Source organism: Penicillium longicatenatum (assembly GCF_028827895.1).
Source record: "Penicillium longicatenatum strain IBT 33135 chromosome Unknown contig_6_segment0_segment0, whole genome shotgun sequence".
Lineage (NCBI taxonomy): Eukaryota > Fungi > Ascomycota > Eurotiomycetes > Eurotiales > Aspergillaceae > Penicillium > Penicillium longicatenatum.
The window spans coordinates 3,323,334-3,340,978 of record NW_026643123.1 but is presented as its reverse complement, the minus strand read 5'-3'; the positions used below and the strand labels follow the sequence as shown (position 1 = coordinate 3,340,978).

At 50.0% G+C, this 17,645-nt stretch overlaps 9 protein-coding genes across 9 annotated transcripts; 4 read left to right on the top strand and 5 right to left on the bottom strand.

The window, feature by feature from the left end:
• Positions 1–166: 166 nt before the first annotated feature.
• Positions 167–1,813, bottom strand: N7484_009446 (uncharacterized protein; the record flags this gene model as incomplete). The annotated part of the gene is made up of 1 exon (XM_057119833.1): positions 167–1,813. The coding sequence occupies one exon, from the start codon at positions 1,811–1,813 to the stop codon at positions 167–169; it is 1,647 nt and encodes a 548-aa protein (XP_056969388.1).
• Positions 1,814–2,584: 771 nt separating this feature from the next.
• N7484_009445 (uncharacterized protein) lies at positions 2,585–4,322 on the bottom strand (the record flags this gene model as incomplete). Its single annotated transcript, XM_057119832.1, has 3 exons — positions 2,585–2,854; positions 2,918–4,177; positions 4,248–4,322. The coding sequence occupies 3 exons, from the start codon at positions 4,320–4,322 to the stop codon at positions 2,585–2,587; spliced, it is 1,605 nt and encodes a 534-aa protein (XP_056969387.1).
• A 307-nt stretch (positions 4,323–4,629) lies between these two features.
• On the top strand, positions 4,630–5,816 carry N7484_009444 (uncharacterized protein; the record flags this gene model as incomplete). The annotated part of the gene is made up of 2 exons (XM_057119831.1): positions 4,630–4,715; positions 4,775–5,816. The coding sequence occupies 2 exons, from the start codon at positions 4,630–4,632 to the stop codon at positions 5,814–5,816; spliced, it is 1,128 nt and encodes a 375-aa protein (XP_056969386.1).
• Positions 5,817–5,953: 137 nt separating this feature from the next.
• On the bottom strand, positions 5,954–6,875 carry N7484_009443 (DUF4112 domain-containing protein; the record flags this gene model as incomplete). Its single annotated transcript, XM_057119830.1, has 4 exons — positions 5,954–6,414; positions 6,455–6,459; positions 6,518–6,732; positions 6,801–6,875. 4 exons carry the CDS (start codon positions 6,873–6,875, stop codon positions 5,954–5,956), a joined length of 756 nt encoding a protein of 251 aa, XP_056969385.1.
• Positions 6,876–8,024: 1,149 nt separating this feature from the next.
• Positions 8,025–10,744, top strand: N7484_009442 (decapping enzyme complex catalytic subunit DCP2; the record flags this gene model as incomplete). Its single annotated transcript, XM_057119829.1, has 3 exons — positions 8,025–8,148; positions 8,215–9,399; positions 9,453–10,744. The coding sequence occupies exons 1-3, from the start codon at positions 8,118–8,120 to the stop codon at positions 10,742–10,744; spliced, it is 2,508 nt and encodes an 835-aa protein (XP_056969384.1). The 5' UTR covers positions 8,025–8,117.
• A 534-nt stretch (positions 10,745–11,278) lies between these two features.
• On the bottom strand, positions 11,279–11,488 carry N7484_009441 (uncharacterized protein; the record flags this gene model as incomplete). Its single annotated transcript, XM_057119828.1, has 1 exon — positions 11,279–11,488. One exon carries the CDS (start codon positions 11,486–11,488, stop codon positions 11,279–11,281), a length of 210 nt encoding a protein of 69 aa, XP_056969383.1.
• Positions 11,489–12,413: 925 nt separating this feature from the next.
• On the top strand, positions 12,414–13,721 carry N7484_009440 (YgfZ/GcvT domain-containing protein; the record flags this gene model as incomplete). Its single annotated transcript, XM_057119827.1, has 1 exon — positions 12,414–13,721. One exon carries the CDS (start codon positions 12,414–12,416, stop codon positions 13,719–13,721), a length of 1,308 nt encoding a protein of 435 aa, XP_056969382.1.
• A 297-nt stretch (positions 13,722–14,018) lies between these two features.
• On the bottom strand, positions 14,019–15,272 carry N7484_009439 (putative cell cycle control protein (Cwf23); the record flags this gene model as incomplete). The annotated part of the gene is made up of 1 exon (XM_057119826.1): positions 14,019–15,272. One exon carries the CDS (start codon positions 15,270–15,272, stop codon positions 14,019–14,021), a length of 1,254 nt encoding a protein of 417 aa, XP_056969381.1.
• A 628-nt stretch (positions 15,273–15,900) lies between these two features.
• On the top strand, positions 15,901–17,537 carry N7484_009438 (uncharacterized protein; the record flags this gene model as incomplete). The annotated part of the gene is made up of 3 exons (XM_057119825.1): positions 15,901–16,003; positions 16,071–16,430; positions 16,486–17,537. 3 exons carry the CDS (start codon positions 15,901–15,903, stop codon positions 17,535–17,537), a joined length of 1,515 nt encoding a protein of 504 aa, XP_056969380.1.
• Between the last annotated feature and the right edge of the window lie 108 nt (positions 17,538–17,645).

Sequence of the window (17,645 nt, the reverse complement as noted above, 5' to 3'; positions counted from 1 at the left end):
TTCGGTCTTCAACTCTACGAGGCCGGGCTTATGTTTGTTTGATTACGACGCAATATCCAGATACCCACTTTACGGAGTTTTGTTCGACACTATGTACTCTGTGACCAACTTCTATCAGAGCATGATTGTTTATTTAGCATGAGTTAACCACATTGACAATGAATGTTTAGTCTTTGCGGTCCCTGTCTTTTCCTACTAAGCTTCTCGCTGTATCACATACCCAGACCAGGGGGCCCTCGAGGCCCTCGTCGTTGTCTCGGTTCTTTTCGATGGTAGTTTCGATCTGTTTATCGATTGTGCGATTGCTGGTGATGGTTGTCGTGCCTGTAACCCACCCATACATGAAAACACTATAATTTATATCCGACAAGCCTTCTGCAACTTCATCGGCCACACGAGGTAGCTTCCCCTCGGCTAAGCCGGCGTCGATCACTGGCTGCGCGTCTATCACCCTTACGGGGAGCTTCCAGTGATTGGGCACATGATGGTCAGACAAGGCCTGGAATTGTTTGATAAGTGACTCGCTCCCACCATCCTCAGAAGGGTCTCCCATGACGATCCTCATGCGAGCTTTTTCTGTATCGGTCCCTAGTAGATTCACAATTTCGCGCATTCGTGTACCTGCCTCACTGGTGCAAACCAGTTCGCGAGAGCCCATGGCTGGCCAGAGCTCGCTGGGGAGCAAGGGCATCTCTTTGTCAACCTCTATCTGCCGAACGATAGCCCTGTGGAAACTGGGCAAGATGGGAAGGTTCTTGATGTGAGACAAATCCGACACCATTGCCAACAGAAGAGTGCAATCGACATTCAGAATGGAAGTGAAATGCTTGAATGGCTGAGGCAGAAGTCGAGTAAGGTCTGTACTGCCTATCTTAGCTGACAGACTGTCCTGACATTCAACCTGAATACCATAACTCCGCATCTCAGCCAGAATATCATCAATCTCAGGAACATTGCCTTCTTCAATCTTGGGCAGAACAATCCGTAGTCGGGGATGCCTATACCTCACCCGCGTAGCATCGGCCGCTTTCCTCAGATCTCGAGCCAATTTGATCAGCTCTAGGTCATCATCATCGTCGTCCTGTCCTGGATCCTCCCCATCAAAGTTGCGTAGCACAGTTCGCCGCGCTGGGCCCTCGCTCCCTGATCCCGAAAACTCATCCTCACTGTCCGCTTCCCATCCTTTCTTCGCCATTTCAAAGAGTAGCCTGCTCTCCGAGATAGTCGACACCTTCACCCATTCCGTCCCATCGCCCGCCACGATATCGACAAAAATACTCTTGCGTTTATCTTTATTGGCCTGCTTCTCATTCACACCCTTCTTCCAAGGTGCCTTCGTCTCCCCATCCCAGTAAAACCGTTTCCCCATTGCAAGCAGTCCTTCACAAGAACTCAACACAATGCCCCACACAGCCTGGTAGAACGGCAGATTTGATGACCGCAGCGCATGCATCAGCCGCATCTCCACGTCAGGATCTACACCCGACTGGCATTCACCAACGGACAGCTGACTTTGTTCTCCACCCTGAAGCTCATTGTCGCAGCTCTCTTCCGCATTCTTTTTGGACTTTGCAACCTGGCTTTTAATCCGCTCTTCCAGCTTTAGAAGCATCTTCATCTCGGCGCTCACGTTTGAGCGGAACTGTCGTACCTCGACGAGCTGTGGGTTGCGGAGTGTCGCTTTCAAGAGCGCCTGGAAGGAGTCCAGGTCGTTGAGGAGATCCATGCATTGTTTGTGCAGCTCTGCGGAGGCCATGGCGGAAGCTTTTGTAGGTTCGTCGGGAGGGTTCGAGGACCCGGGGTCCTGCGTCATTGTTGCGGATTCCAAGGAGGTACACAGTCTTGTGTAGACCTTAATTCGTGGGTACAGCAGGATATGAATATTGATTGAATATATATTTGTGTATTATATGAGGAACTCCGAGCTTAAGTTACCTCCAATCGCGGTTGGCAGAGGTTTCAGGAAGGCGCTTTAGACTCGAAGTTTTTCCCCGCGGAGGGGATTGATAGTGCGGGTCCTGGTGGGATTGGCTCTATCTTATCGGATTTGCAGGGCGAGGCCAATTGAGGATTGTGCGACAGGGACCAGGAAGGTCAATTGCATAGACTTATGCTGCTAATTGGGAAAACAAAACAGGTGGAGGCTACTAGTGATCAAGTGTCATGTTTTTAGCCTTGTGAGCTCGGTGGACCCGCTTTGGTGAGGCTCTAAATGACTCAGAAAGTCAAGCTGCGACGAGCTTCCATTAATTTCGTTGCTAAGTCTGTAAGTAACGCATTATTTCACGAATCGCGATCAGCTACTGGTTTCAACAGAGGTGTGATTACAGCCTAGCTGATCCGCTACTAGTGCAACAAGGTATTCAACATATACTTTGGGTTCCAAATACAAGCCAGGGGAACTAAATACCCGCTACTAATTTGAGAGAAATGAAAATAAAGCCAACGCCGTGACATGCTTGTGACCATGGAGCGATACTGCAGGTCGGTTGGACCCAAGTGTAGGAACTCCTGAACTTCCTAGCCGAGAGTGTGGAGTTGCAGACCAAAGGCAACGGGAAGCTTCGCATCGTACAACTAAGATCTAGTGGGTGAGTCTTTGGTGCTCGCCTGAGTTGCGAGGGGACTCGTCATCATCAGACCACTTGTCCTCGTCACCCACCGCGAAGATGGTCTCTTCATCGAGAGATGCGCGCTGCGCAGAGGAGACAGGCTTGGGCGGCACGGGGGAGAGATCACGGCGACCCTCGGCGGTAGAGCTGCCAGGGTACTCGGGAGGAGCATCCAAAGGATCCTCCTCATCGAGCCCACTGCCGAAGGATCGGATCTCAAAGCCATCGTCATCTTGAGCAAGCTGTACATATTGTAAGTATACAAAGTTCGGTATTATTATATTGAAGGGAAAAAGAATTCTTACCTCGTCACTCATGGCGAAGCGCCGGTTGTTGGCTGTGGGTCGCCACAGGTAGGCCACGAAGCAGATGTCAAACAAGTAGACCAGGTTGAGCCAGCCATCCAACACAAACCACCGCGCCTTCCAGTGCTGAGGAACAAAGTCGGCATCGCTGCGGCCAGCAAAGGCGAAAGAGTTGATGAAAAAGAAACCGAAAATAACAATGATACTGGTAAGGATACACCACCAGAGTTTCTTGTACATCAGCGCCTTAGTCTTCTGCTTGCGGTCAATGAGATCCTTCATGGTGGCATTGAGACTGTTCAAAGTCCAGACATAGAAGGCAGTCAAGGTTCCAGCAAGAGGAAGAACGATCAGGAGCACCAGGGGTCCAGCGCTGTCGGGTGTAATGGAAAGACTGGCCACCGAGTAGATGACCGCGAAGACGAAGTGTGCAATTGCCAGAATGCGAACATAGATCATCGTGCGACCGAGAGAAGGCTTCACAACACCGTAGCCCATGCAAACGATGAGCAAGAGGAAGAACGAGAAGGCATTTCGGCCAGCGTTGAGAACCGCAACAATAATCATCAATGCCTTAGCTCCGGCATTTAATCCGTGGATGTTTTGGAAATTATAGAAACCCCAGGTCATCAACTGTTCGACGATCAAGAATACCACAATGGCTGTGATATAGTTCTGAACGGGTAGAATGTCGTGGCGGTTTTGAACATAGAGGAAGGCCCAGAAAACGCCGACGACGGCGTACACAATCGTCAAAGCACCGTAAAACGGAAGCTTCGCAATTTGCGCAGCGGGAAGTTCGCCATATGAGTTGCGGAAGGTCACCACTGCTGTGTAGGGTTCGTCCGAGTATGCATATGTGCTGACGCAGTAGAAGCCGGTCTTCCGTACGGTGTACTTAATTGCATCCGGATCGTTCAAGTGGACAGCGGTGGAGACAATGGGGTTCGAAGAGACATCACTCGCGTTAGCAGTCAAAAGGAAAGAACCGATCTGGTCTGCCGTGCAAAGTTTGAGATCGACATTGTTCTGGTCGCAGATAGTTTCCTTGAGCTCATTCTCATGATTTCCCTCAGCGGTCTGGTACTGGCCAATCAATTCCTCGTCCTGCCATTCGAAGATAACCAAGCTGGCTAGTGGATCACCCTGTGTTGCGGCTGACTTGGAGAACTTGACTAAGATGAAGGGGTCGACATTTCCTCCCCAAGCCTTGCGGCTGTACATCCCTGAGCAACGTTGTCGGTGCGCTTCATCGGATTTCTGCAGGAAAACAGCATCAATATGTTAGCCTGAATTGTTCGTCAAAGGGATCAGGTTCAAAGGAGTTTACCAGTTCGACATCATTGGCAAGTGCTGAGCCTGCCAACAGGGCCGTCAGGCCCAGTGTCCGGAGCCAGCTCTTCATCGCGATCAGGCAGCAGAAAGCAGGAGAGGCTCCAGGATTTGTTCAAGGTGCTAACCAAAACTACACCGCATCCAAGGTAGATGGGATGCAAGAAATTGAAGATGTCAGTCGTTTGGTTTTAGATGTGAATGTAGCACAGCTTGCGCAACCGGAATCGTCGAGCTCACTGCGTGGCCTTCTCGACCGGGGAAACCGCGCGTGGAGATTAGCTAAGCCCGCACCGCCACTTTTTTCTTTTTGTTCACGATCGACATTTACTTCCAAGATATCTAATTTCGCCTCCAATTTTGTCTAATCACGCTTCAAAATGCCGGCTAAAGAGACGAATCCTCCTTGTATGGAGTGCAATGAGACAGACGCCATTTTAACTACAAGGAATAGGTCATTCTGTGGGTATGTGATCTTTAATTTGCGACTAAGACCCCACCTTCAATTTGCTAACACTTATAAAGTCCTTGTTACCAGCGCTTTTTGGCATACAAAGTTTGGCGGCGCATGGACCATTATAGACCCAGACCACAAAAGAATGTGAAGCCCACGAAACCCGCGCAGCCCCAATTACTGCTCCCGCTTTCTCTCGGTGTTTCTTCCTCCGCTCTTCTACATATACTGGACACAGGCTTGAAGCGCCAACTTGCGAAATCCGGCAGAACATCATACGCCCTTCATATACTCGTCGTTGAGCCATCTACCGAGTTGCCTACAAGCGTGTCATACGATACGCACGTCGATGCCGTCCGAGAGGCTTTCCCCACCTACTCTGTGACTCGGATACCTCTCCACAGCATCTTTGAATATGTCCCCGATATGACGGATATTATGGCCGAATATGCGGGGCCCCAGTTCACTGATAATGCTTCTCAGTCAAATGAGGAGCGGCTGGCTGCTTTCCGGAGCACTGTCTCGACTGCCACATCCAAGTCAGACCTGGACACTGTTTTGTTTACCAGACTTGTCGTCGGCTATGCGAAACACGCGATGTGTGAGTCTATCCTGTGGGGGAATACAGACACTAGCCTCGCGGCGAAGACACTTGCGGGTGCTGCCAAAGGCCGAGGTGCCTCTCTTACCTGGCAAGTATCGGATGGAATGTCACCATGGGGTATAAAGTTTGATTTCCCATGCCGAGATATTTCCAAGCCCGAACTATCTCAGTACGGAAGTGTCTGCCCGGAGATTTCCGCGGTAGTCATTCCTGATGCACCACTATCGGACAATATCCTCACCAAGAACTTATCTATTGATGAGTTGATGCTGCGTTATGTGACTACGCAAGGCGAAAAATATCCTGGTGTCATGGCCAACGTATCAAGAACTGCACACAAACTCGAGACTACGTCGGGAAATGATAGTGCTCTATGCTCGCTGTGCGGAGGCATGATCGAGAATGTCAAGGGCAATGAAACTGGTTTGACAGTCGCCAGCCAGTTCGCAGGAAAGGGATCTCAATTTTGCTACGGATGTATGAGGTCTCGTCCTGAAATTATTTCATAATTAAATTATGGAGATGTGTATTATCAACAGCGCATCGAAAGTAACGCGGGCAGAAGGAAAGGGAGCAGATTGTTTACAATTTGGAAGATCCTCGATCACAAAAGATGGCATTGAAATCATGATTTAGATTTCTCCGTTCATGCCCCACGTTCTGGGTCCTCCTGTGGACGGCTCGCTCCACCAAACCATTTAGCGACGGTCCGGTTAGACCGAGTTTGCTTCGCAGGTGGAGGTCTTGTTGGGTGGGTGCTGGCCTCTGCCATATTTCTACCAGAGCCATGCTCCTGGTATGTCGGTGGAGAGTCACCCACCACACCACTTTCCTGCTTGTCATACTCGTCTGGGAGACTGTGATCCACTTCCTGAACCCGCCGTTCGCTCCTCCTGGTTGAACTGTTTTGCCTGGAGAGAGCCTTGGCGCCCTTGTCACGCAAATGCTTCTCGAGGAGCACGGCATTTCTTGTGTTGCACTTATACACCGCATCCGCGATATCACCGATAAATGGCACGAGACCAATGACAAAGTCAATGATCACATTCACAAGCATCATATATCGCAACCGCGACGGCAATCCCCCCTTCAATTCCTTCACATGTTCTCACCACCATCATAGCCAGTGCAGCGTCGCCAGCGTCACCGACACTATATCAAAAACGGTTAGATCGAATAGTTAGAATCAATGAATGTGTGGTGAACTCACAATGGAACAAGCCCAATCACACTACCCCAGCCGAATCGGATACCACATAAGTTGAACAGGGAGTAGTCAAGTCGATATGCTCGACGCTTAACCTTGGTAAGGACGTCGGCATCGTGTTCAGACAATCCTGGCGGAATAGCCTTGCGGCGCTTTTGCTTCTTCTTGCCTACGGCTCGACCTAGTCGAGAAGCAGGTACTTCTTCAAAATAGGGATCCTAGAAACACGAACCAGATGCCTGGATTAGCACCAAGTACCTCACAACAAACAGTAGCGCCCACTCACCTCCATTCCAAAGCGATTTTGCGCAGATTCCGCAAGCACGCGCTTGCTTATCAGAGAAAAAAGCGCGTTCGACATATTGATGGTTAGTCCTTGCGCTCTTCAGCTGAGTTGGGTGTGGTGTAGCAGGTATCGTAGAAAGCCTAGGATGGAGCAAGATATAATCTTCCAAGGGGTCCAAAAATAGACTCCACTCTGAAACTATTAGTTTCGACACGGCGGTACCGGTTTGGTTACGCGCTGGAGTTTGTTTCAAAGGACGAAAGAGAGTAAAGGAGAGCAAAGACAAAGGAGGAAGACACGACTCGGTAGGGTTGAAATTAGTACATTTGGGCGCCCGCAACGTCATTCCCCAGTCTTTATTTGCGAATCCTGGCATTTGCGCCGATATGTGGCGGTGCAGGGGATATGCTTCCGTGTGTGGCTATGCAGATCATGTGGCGAATGCTTTTAATGTCTGCCTTAGTTACATGGTCGACATTCATGGTCGTGGCTCAGGCGCGACTTGACTTTATAGAAAGTTTTTCATTCTTATACATTGTACTTACATCGTGTCGCTTTGAAATGGTCAATCTTCGGTGTGACTGTGTGCTTGCCTTATGTATGAATAGCAAGATCCACTTTCAAGCGGTTTAATAAAAAAGCATGGCCATCATTGGCGAGACTATCGATCATGATATCAAATGCAATTCTTCATCATTTCTTCAATTCTAACTAAGCCGCAGTTACAGTAAGGAGCTTCGCATCTGGAGGCTCTTGTTTATCAAAACGGTTGACCTCTTTTAATTTCCCTCATCAATAGGCGCACATATTATTACGTTAACGAATGCCACGTGATTTTGATTTGATATGCGCCCAATGACCTGCCATGAGTACAGATCCAATTAGGTGGGCATGATTTGCAAGTACCCATCATAGTAGATCCAAATAAGAGCAGCCATCTCTGATATTGGGAGAAAGCGAAAATCTTCCCATATATTGACAAGATCATAAGACACATTGTTCCGAGTATCCATACTTCAACACCGGCAGTATCCGCCCCCGAACACCTGGGCGCCACCGCCTGACTCAGCCGTCGTCACTTGGGCCGTTCTCAGTTCCGCTTTCCACCCAAGCTCCCCCCCCATCTCGGTGAATCTGGCTTCCTACTGCCCTCACTGTGGTATTCAACGCCTTTCACTTTAAATCTTCACACCTCCACCCGTCTCACGGTTTATCAGCAATCTTCCCGTTGATCCTTGACACCTGTCGCGTTCGCGACAAAAGCAAAACACCTAGTTTCGGTTGTCTGTGCTGAGATGCTAAGCTTCGTTGCCCAGTATGACCGAAACAAAGATGCAACTAGAAGACTGTGAGATTTTCGCCTATATCGGCCTACCTTATTTGTGACTAACTGAGGGCCGTCGCGCCGCAACAGGGCTGGATGACTTATGTGTCCGCTTCATTATCAACCTACCCCGTGAGGAGCTCGAATCCGTGGAGCGAATCTGTTTTCAAGTCGAAGAGGCACAATGGTTCTATGAAGATTTCATTCGCCCACTTGATCCTGCGCTACCGAGCCTCTCTCTGAAAGCTTTCGCTCTTCGCATTTTCCAACACTGCCCTCTTATGTCCCAATGGTCCCATTACCATCACCAAACCGCCTTCTCAGAGTTCCTGGCCTACAAAACCCGCGTGCCAGTGCGTGGAGCGATTCTGTTGAACCAGGATATGGATGAAGTTGTATTAGTTAAAGGCTGGAAGAAGGGTGCCAACTGGAGTTTCCCGCGAGGAAAGATCAATAAAGGCGAGAAGGATTTGGATTGCGCCATCCGTGAAGTCTACGAGGAAACTGGTTTTGACGTGCGCAATGCCAATCTGGTGGAAAACGACGATGCTGTCAAGCATATCGAGATCTCCATGCGCGAGCAACACATGCGACTTTATGTTTTCCGTGGCGTTCCTCGCGATACTCATTTTGAACCACGGACGCGCAAAGAAATCAGCAAGATTGAATGGTACAAGCTATCAGAATTGCCGACACTCAAGAAGAATAAACAAGATGATGGGCTAGCGGTGGCCAATGCCAACAAGTTTTACATGGTTGCGCCCTTCCTGCACCCGCTGAAGAAATGGATCTCGCAGCAGAAGAAACATATGTCCAAGGCTCAAGGTGGTGCCGCTTCCTCTCAGAATGAAGGTTACACTTCAATCGACGAAAGTGGGTTCCAAACAAGCGATTCGATGTTTCCGTCTGCCGCTGCACATGGTGTTCCGAGCGATCTGCCTGAAGTGACCTCTGTTGAAGATGTCTCGTCTCATCTCAAGCGACTTCTAAATATCAATGGAACTGTACCAACGCCAGCACAGGTTCAAGCCGCCCAGCCCGCACAACCTGCAGCGGTAGACCAGTCCAAATCAAATGCTTTGCTTGAGTTGTTGCGACAGGGCTCCCACGAAGCTGTTACTCAAGTTCAGAATGCTGCCACTGCCCCAACAACATTGCCTATGGCGCATGCACCTCACTTGGCGCCCAACTTCTTCCCCGGATTCCCCCAGCAGCAACAGAACATGGCCCCAACAAATTTCATGCAGCAGACATCGGCGCAACCCTTTTATCACGGTCCGCCACAGACAAACATGCAACATGCTCATTTCCCCCTGTGGGCCACCCAGAACTTTCTGGGTCCCCCGCTGTTCAACAAATTCATCCAATGCATACCCCGAGCTATCAGAACCGCCACCCTGCGTTTCAAGCCCATGCCTCGGCATCCCAAAGACAAGGCATGGCTCCGTTCCAGCAGACCGGGGATCCTCAATTTTCCCAGCAGGCCCAACCACCCCGGACTATGGGGGCAAGAGTGCCGCCGGCAAGTAAGCTGCCTCCACCAACGCTTAATAGTCACTCACTTGCATTACTGGATGTCTTCAAAAACGAAGCCTCCCAAAGCCCGAAAAACCCTCAACTTGCCACCCTTGCCGCTCCCGAGCAGGGCCTTGTCAAGGTGCGGAAGACGTCACAACACCAAGACAGTCTTTTGAATCTATTTAAGGGACCGGCCACTTCACCTGCTCCTCCGCCGGTAGAGCTGTCAGGCAATCCTGTGCCCCAAGCTCCAGCCGCACCTGCTGAGATCCAAATCCTCCAGCGAGCCCACCAGCAGGCAAGCCCGAACCCGCAGCGAGGACCCGGTACATACAAACAGGGTCAGGCTGCGGCCACTGTCTCTGGGCCCTTGAACATGCCACAGTTCGAGGCTATTTCCAAGCCAGCACCCAGGAAGGGACCGAATGGACCTAGTCGGAAGAACAACTTCAGCCGACGAGATCAGCATCAGACACAACAGCTCTCATCTCCCATTACAATTTTGCCACGGCCACAGTCGTCGAAGCGTGATGCATCCATCTCCGGACTCAACATGCAGACAACTCAGCCTCCGCGTCAGTCTCCTGCTCCGCAACCGCAAGCTCCCGAGCCAATAAAGCCTTTCCAGCCACAGATCTTGCGGCGTTCTGAGAGGACAGGCCATGAGGAGTTAATGGTCAAGACCACGAAGACTGAAAGTGTTGACCGCAGAAGTCCGGCCCTGGGTGTACAGACACAGACACAGACGCAGACACAGACGCAGACACAGACGCAGACACATACACAGACGGTGGCTCCTCACAGCAACTTTGATCGTCGACCCAGCCAGACAAGTGCCCAGAAGGAGGCTCTCTTGTCTCTGTTCGGCAAACCTGGTCTTTCTCCATCTCCCACATCCGCTGCTCAACCAGACCACCATGCTGCAGCAGTCTCAGGGCTGGTAAGCCCACTTTCCTCCCGTCATTTCCCCAGCAGCGGTGAATCTCCCTCACGTCATGGTACTCCCTCCGAGACCGATATGGTCCCCAATCGCATTGCATCACCAAATCACAAGGCGTTTCTTTTGGGGTATTTGCAAAGTGCAGCCAAGGGTGGCAAATAACTGTTTTCCATTTTCGACTATGCATTGTTCTACTGGCCTGAGAGCCATTTGTGATTATTAGACCCAGATACACCAATCCTGACACATTTTGTCGAGAAAATGTTTATTTGTAAAGCTCAAGCTTGAAACTCCTGGCCATCGTGGTATCTCAACATGGACAATCATGTCATTCCCAATCACAGCCAAAGTATGAAAATTCAATTATAAGAACTAAGATGACAAGAATCAATGAGCTAGTAACGCAGACTTCTGATGGGGCGAAAGGTCCGCTAATGAACACGCCGCCAGTGCTCTTCCATATTATCCTTCCTGTTGAAAGACCTCTCACACTTCTTGTCCGGACACTCGAATGACCGCGGAGTAACATGCTGAGTTTCAATATGGCGCATTAACACAGCCTTCCGCGCGAATAAGCCAGGATATCGACAATTTATCCATTTGCATTGAAAGGGCCCACAAGGATCACTAGGGAAGGAACATCAAATAGTCAAAACGACATTCCGCGAAATGAGAGATTTGTTGAATGGTGAAATCCTACATCTTTTTCAAATCCCGGCCACTATGGAGATTCTTATATTTCGCATCATGAAATTCTTCATTCACCGGCTGAAGTCTCTCGTCCGCGGGAGGAGTGTCCTCAGTATAAGGCGTAAAGGGCGGCGTGCTTGCGCGATAGGCATGGTATCCAGAGTCATGCGAAGATCGTGGATTCTTGCGGTCTGTTTCATTGTTGGGACCCGTCATTATGGAGGAGCTATTATCATTCAGATAGCAGGAGGTAGGTGGAAGGTGAAGCATAAGACTCGGGTCATGGGATAAAGGAGGAGCTTGAAAGAAGGGCCTGTATAGATGACTTTCCGAAGGCGACACTTTTGATTCGGTGAAGCAGAAAGATTGGCAGGTCAAAGAGTTTGGAGCATATTTGAACTGTTCGTCTCTCCAACTTGGATTCCCAGGCAGCCTCATAGTAGTTTCAATCCCATGCGAAGTCAATGCCATTCTGAACAAGGTTTGATGGGGCGTCATTCAAGTTGGATTTTCCATTTTTCAAAAGAATAAATTAAAATGACATGAGAGTGCTTGAGATTTAAATGTTTGCGCCGAAAAGCTCATTGATCTAGACGGCAATGGCCTTGGGGCCAAGCTTCCTGCAGGTGCAGGCAAAAAGCGGTATTGTATTCTCTGCCAGAGCAAAATGTGGGGGAAACACCCGGGTGAAACTAGCCTGGTTCTAGACCGATGCAAAAGACTTTAAGGCCGAGGGTTCTAGACCTCTGCAGATCAGTCTGAATTATCATTCAAGTGTAGCCTGGATCCTTCGAGAGGCGCTTCTCAGATCGATCGTGGTTCTAGACTTGCACAAAGTAGCGGTATAGTTCGCATAGGTGCGGCCCGAACTTTGCACTAAAGTATTTGCATCGTGAAGATTGCTCATAAGCCTCTTTTATGCAGCTAGCAGATGTCGACCATGGGCTAGACCGAACTATTTCAATGTGATCCTTTCGAATGAGGACCTTTGCAGCAGAATGGGCTGTCGAAGCGAGATGACGGTGTTGATCGATCCAACGCGCGATTCTGCCAATGCCCACCGCTCAACGTCATTCTCCGCGGGTCAAATGAAATACATCGATTCATATTGGTCCCGCTTTACACTCCTAGTTGTGCAAACATGATGCGCCCCCATCTTTCAATATGCAACCGCTGCCTGGGACGCAGCCGGTTATTCTCAACAACAGCTTCCAAAGCTGGAATCGCCAACAATGCAGCTCTCCCCCCAGATGCCGGGTACGCTCAACTCACGAACCGAGGCCTCATCTCCATCACCGGTATCGATAGTGCAACCTTCCTTCAAGGCCTGATGACACAGAACATGCTAGTGGCCAATGACCCAAACAAGCCAGTCCGACGCACAGGAACCTACACAGCCTTCCTCAACTCTCAAGGCCGCATTTTGAACGATGCATTCATCTACCCTGTCCCAATGCCAAATGGCAACGAACTCGAATGGCTGGTTGAGGTGGACAAAAGCGAAGTGCCGATTTTGCTCAAGCATTTGAAGAAACACAAGCTGCGTGCAAAGCTGAAGCTCCGTGCCCTCGAAGACGGAGAGCGCACCGTCTGGTCGTCCTGGAAGAACCACGAGCAGCCGCGGTGGGCCGCATACAACCTAGAATCGGATTCGACGGCAACATCTCCTTTTACCCACTCATCCGATATTATTGGATGCATTGATACTCGCGCTCCTGGATTCGGCTCTCGTATTATAACACCCGGCTCGGAGGACCTGCGCACCCATTTTCCGGATGAATCAGAGCTTGCGGGATCACAGGTCGGACTCGATGCATATACCGTGCGGAGGATCCTGAATGGTGTTCCAGAAGGCCAATCGGAGATCATTCGCGAATCGGCCTTGCCGATGGAGTGCAACATGGATATGGCGCGTGCTATTGATTTCCGCAAGGGATGCTACGTTGGCCAGGAGCTGACGATTCGCACCCACCATACCGGTGTAGTACGGAAACGCATCCTTCCCGTACAACTGTATACCCAAGAGATGAGCACCGCAGATGGCCCAGTATTTGAACCCTCTGCCGAGATTCCATCGCCACCTGTTGGAACAAACATCATGAAAGCCGGTGGTCGCCGAGGCCGGAGCGCTGGCAAGTTCCTGAATAGCGTTGGCAATATTGGCCTTGCTTTGTGCCGTCTTGAGATGATGACGGATATTGCTCTCACTGGGGAAGGAACGCAGTATACCCCCGGAAGCGAATTCAAGCTCTCGTGGACTAGCGAGCTAGACCAGCCCGTGGAAGTGAAGCTACAGGCTTTTGTTCCGTCCTGGTTAAGGGAACACATTCAGACTGGGGGTGTGCGGAAGGCGACTGCACGGCCTGTCGATACTGACGGTGAAAGGGCGCGCGACTTCGTGGAGCAGCTCGAGGAAGAGGAGGAGCAAGCGCACCGACGAGCGGAATAGAACCGCATCCGATCCTGAATAATCCTTGTATAGTATAAAAGACTGTAAAAGCCATGTAAATAGTCAATATATCCCACTTCATTATCCTACTTCAGCAATGAACCGCATAGCCCGCCTTCCAAAGTTGTAAATCTACGGATTGCACCTGGTATTCGGGGCATTAGGCCGTACTTGTCATAGTAATAATCCATCAAACAGCTCGTATCTCTATTCGGCCTAACATTGGTGGGGGTATCTTAAATGAGCCGGAAATCTATATAAAAAAACAAAAAGAAGCCTATGCACATAAATGAACTCTCAAGCTCCATTGGCCTTGGTTGAAGCCTCAGCAGCATCCGCAGCTTCATCTTCCCGTGCAAGTTCCTCTTCTAGAGCTTTGCGTTCCTTCTCACGCTGCGCAGCCTTCATCTTCATGAGAATTTCGTCTTGAAAACTAGGCATGCCGGCCGGCCTCGCAGATGCATTGAATGGGGATGCTTTCGGCTTCATAGAAGCAGCCGCAGATCCAAATGAACCAAACGATGGTGCTTTGCTCGAATTGGGCGCCGAGTTCAACCCCGGGAAGTTGAAGGCCGGAGCTGCAGCCGATTTGCTGGTATCGGTGGTCGAGGTCGATGGGTCAGAAGCCTGCGCCTTAGACGGAACCGAGCCAGCAGCTGCTCCCAGGTTCGGCCCATCACCCGATGCCCAACTCACCGAATCGATAATAGCCCAGTCACCATCCGCAGAACGGATCTTCTTCTCGCCATCAAGCACAGCCGCATGGGCACTGACAATAGAAGTGAAAACGATCATGCCAGTAGCCAAAGTGACCTTCCCCTTCTTCCCCTCCACCTTTTTCCTCTTATCCTTGAGTATGACAACAGCCTCAACAGCCCCAAACGGCGCAAAAAGCGACCTCAACCCCTCAGCCTCCAACTCCATCCCCCGTCCCTCCCGCACCCATCGCACTTTAACGGACCTTTCCAGCTCCGAAACATTCGTCTCCTGCGACCGGTCCACCCGCTGACTACTCCGATCAGCGGCCTTCCTCTTCTCTTCCTCTTCCCGCTCAATAACCTTTTGCTCTTCATCCAACTCCCGCTGCAACTTCTCCTGCGCCTCTTTCCTTCGCCGCCGCCCATCCTGTGCAATGCGCTCAATCTCCGCTGCAAGCTTCGCCTCGGCATCATTCTCCTCCATCCATGACCGTTTGACTCCTCGTTGCGCCGCGGCGCCTGCTCGTTCGCGCTTTTCCAGATCTTCGACCATTGACCGCCGGGCCGAGTCTAGCATATCGCGCTCGCGCTGCTTGCGCAGCCGGGCTTCGCGCGCATTGTCGTAGAGCTGTTTTACGTCTGGGTCTGTAAGGACATCGTGGGCAATTTGGAGAGTGTGGAACTTGTCGATGTCTGCTGGGGTTGGATTGGAGATCTTGTCTGGGTGGTATTTTAGGGCTGTGCGACGGTATTGGCGCTTGATTTCGGATAAGGTTGCTGCTGGGGAGACATCGAGGAGGGCGTAGAAATCTTGATCTGAGGCGGCGTGCGCCTTGAGGTCGTCTGATGACATTTTGGCGTGTTATCAGAGGCAAACGGGAAGTTTATTCGTGTTGTAGATCTTTAGAGACTGCGCCCGAGAATTGTGATTGATATAAAGGGAGGGGGTGAGTCCCTTTCAGGCGGTTGAGATATTTTGGAGTGGAGGTTGGAGAGTTGGAGTTGACGGTTGAGGGTTTCGGGGAAATTTGGTGAGTTGCGGCTCAGGCGGTGGCGTCATGCCCTAGATCTAGTCTCTTCATCTCTCGATTGCTTTGATGTTTCTGTTTACATTTGAGAACAGCACCTTTACCTGGCATATTTAGATATAATGCGTGGACCTGGCATCTACTGCCATGATCGCATATATATCGTGATAGACTCAACTTATAATTCGATTTGTAGATATATATCGTGAGCATGGAGGATCGTTGGCATACGTTGACAATTCCGAGTATTCAAATCGAGTCCTCAGGTTTGGCGAAATATGACTCTGACCTCGGCGATCAATACAACCATATCCCTATCATCAAATTCATGTCAAGCACAGGAGACTGGAGTCGGAAGGAAATCTGGCAGAAATTTGAGAGCATATGGTAGCCGTGACTTGACTTGTACAACACCGAACCCATCTTAATTAACCAAGCTGTCTAATTCCTGAAATGGAGAAATCAGGATTCTCAGGAGTTATTGCTCCAAGCAAAACCCATTTGGCCTTTGCAATCGCTATTGTGAAACATAAGCCCCCGGAGAAAGAAGTCAAAGGTGAGTACACGCCCAAGTTGTGATACCCATTACCAGAAGCTAATTTTCACAATGCGTATTTCGTCAGACTATATCCTGGATATTCGTCACTTTATCCGAAATGGTATGCAGGTCGAGTCACCGGACAAATTCTTTGACAGTGTCGCCTTCTGGCAAAAGGCATACAAAGAATCAGAGACAGAGCAAGTGAAGCTACTCAACAAAGTCTTCGAGTTGGAACAACGTACTCAGGATCTCCGGTCTAAAATCAAAGAGAGTCAAAATGCGGGCAATAGCTTTTCTCCATCGAACAAACGGAAAGTCCCCTCATCAGAGAGCCTGAAGAGTTTGCGCCCACCAAGAAAGAAGACTCAATCGCGCAACTCACAAACTCAAAAGGCCCAAACCACCGACAATGAGGATGATGAGAATCCTGATAATGCAAATGGTTCTTTTCAAATCTTCTGCCCACGGCATGAGAGCAGTCAATACTGACCATAGAGTAGCTCCGAAACTCATGAGACAACTATACACCGTCCAACGTGCTCTCCAAAAGAGGCATAACAGCAGACCACTTACGACCAATGCCGTGACCTTGTGTAAGATAACGGAGACAGAGATTTTGGAAGCTATGATTCGACTCAATACCCCAGAAAATCAATGGAAAATCCCTTCCAGTCAACAGGTCCCAAAGCCAAATCTGGTTGCCGTTACCAAAGCTGCAGAACTATCATTCAATTTGGTCCACAAAGCTCTGCACAAGGTGGTGGGGACACAGGAAGAAGATTATTGCAAGGGCCAGATTATCTACTACCTTGTGTGTCTATTTGAATCAACAATGGGTGCCCTCACTCAGATTTGTACGGCACCAACACGCAACCATTCAAGCGCGATTCTTCGAGAAACTTCAAATGGCAACAAAACGAAAGCCAAAGGTCAAAGAAACAGCCGAAAGAAAAAAGCCCCTATGTTTTCAAAAGGCGATAAGCTAGAGACTGAGAAGAATGCAGCTCAACGACTTCTGCTCGACCTGCTATGCACAATGGCAATGTCCCTCGATTTGGCACGAAGCGAAGATCAGGAGGTGATGGAGGGGCTTCTTTTCATTGCGATAGAGCGCCTGGGGAAAATGCTTGCACTGTTTGTCTTCGAAAACCACCCATTGCCATCAGACAGTTGTCCAGACTTGGAGGCTCCACAGGGCATTCGGGCCATGAAAGAGGAGGGAGTGACGCACAAGCTGGCACAACTCGAAGCGGAACACCTTGTCCAATTCCTCGACCGAGTTTTGAGCCCCCAGATTCCTGGAACGGAGATTATGCACCTCCGTTTTATTCAAAACACGAAGAAACGGCTACAGAAAACTCTTATGCAAGCAGTCTTTGGGGGCGAAGACCCGCTTTTTCGAGAGGGGCTGGTTCGTCCTGTAACGCCGCCGGCTTTGAATAGTAATGGCCGATCACCCGCTCGACAGGAGTTCCCTGAATGGTTTACTGAAGAGCTATGGCGCCTTGTTGGCTGGGATCTGTTAAGCTCCATCCCGGAAAGAGGATAGATTGGAATCGAGATATTCTTTGTTAGGTCTCATATATATTGGGTTATAATTACGTGGAAGGCAGGAAGGACAAGAATGGGGTTGGAGGGAACCGAAATGATGCAGTTG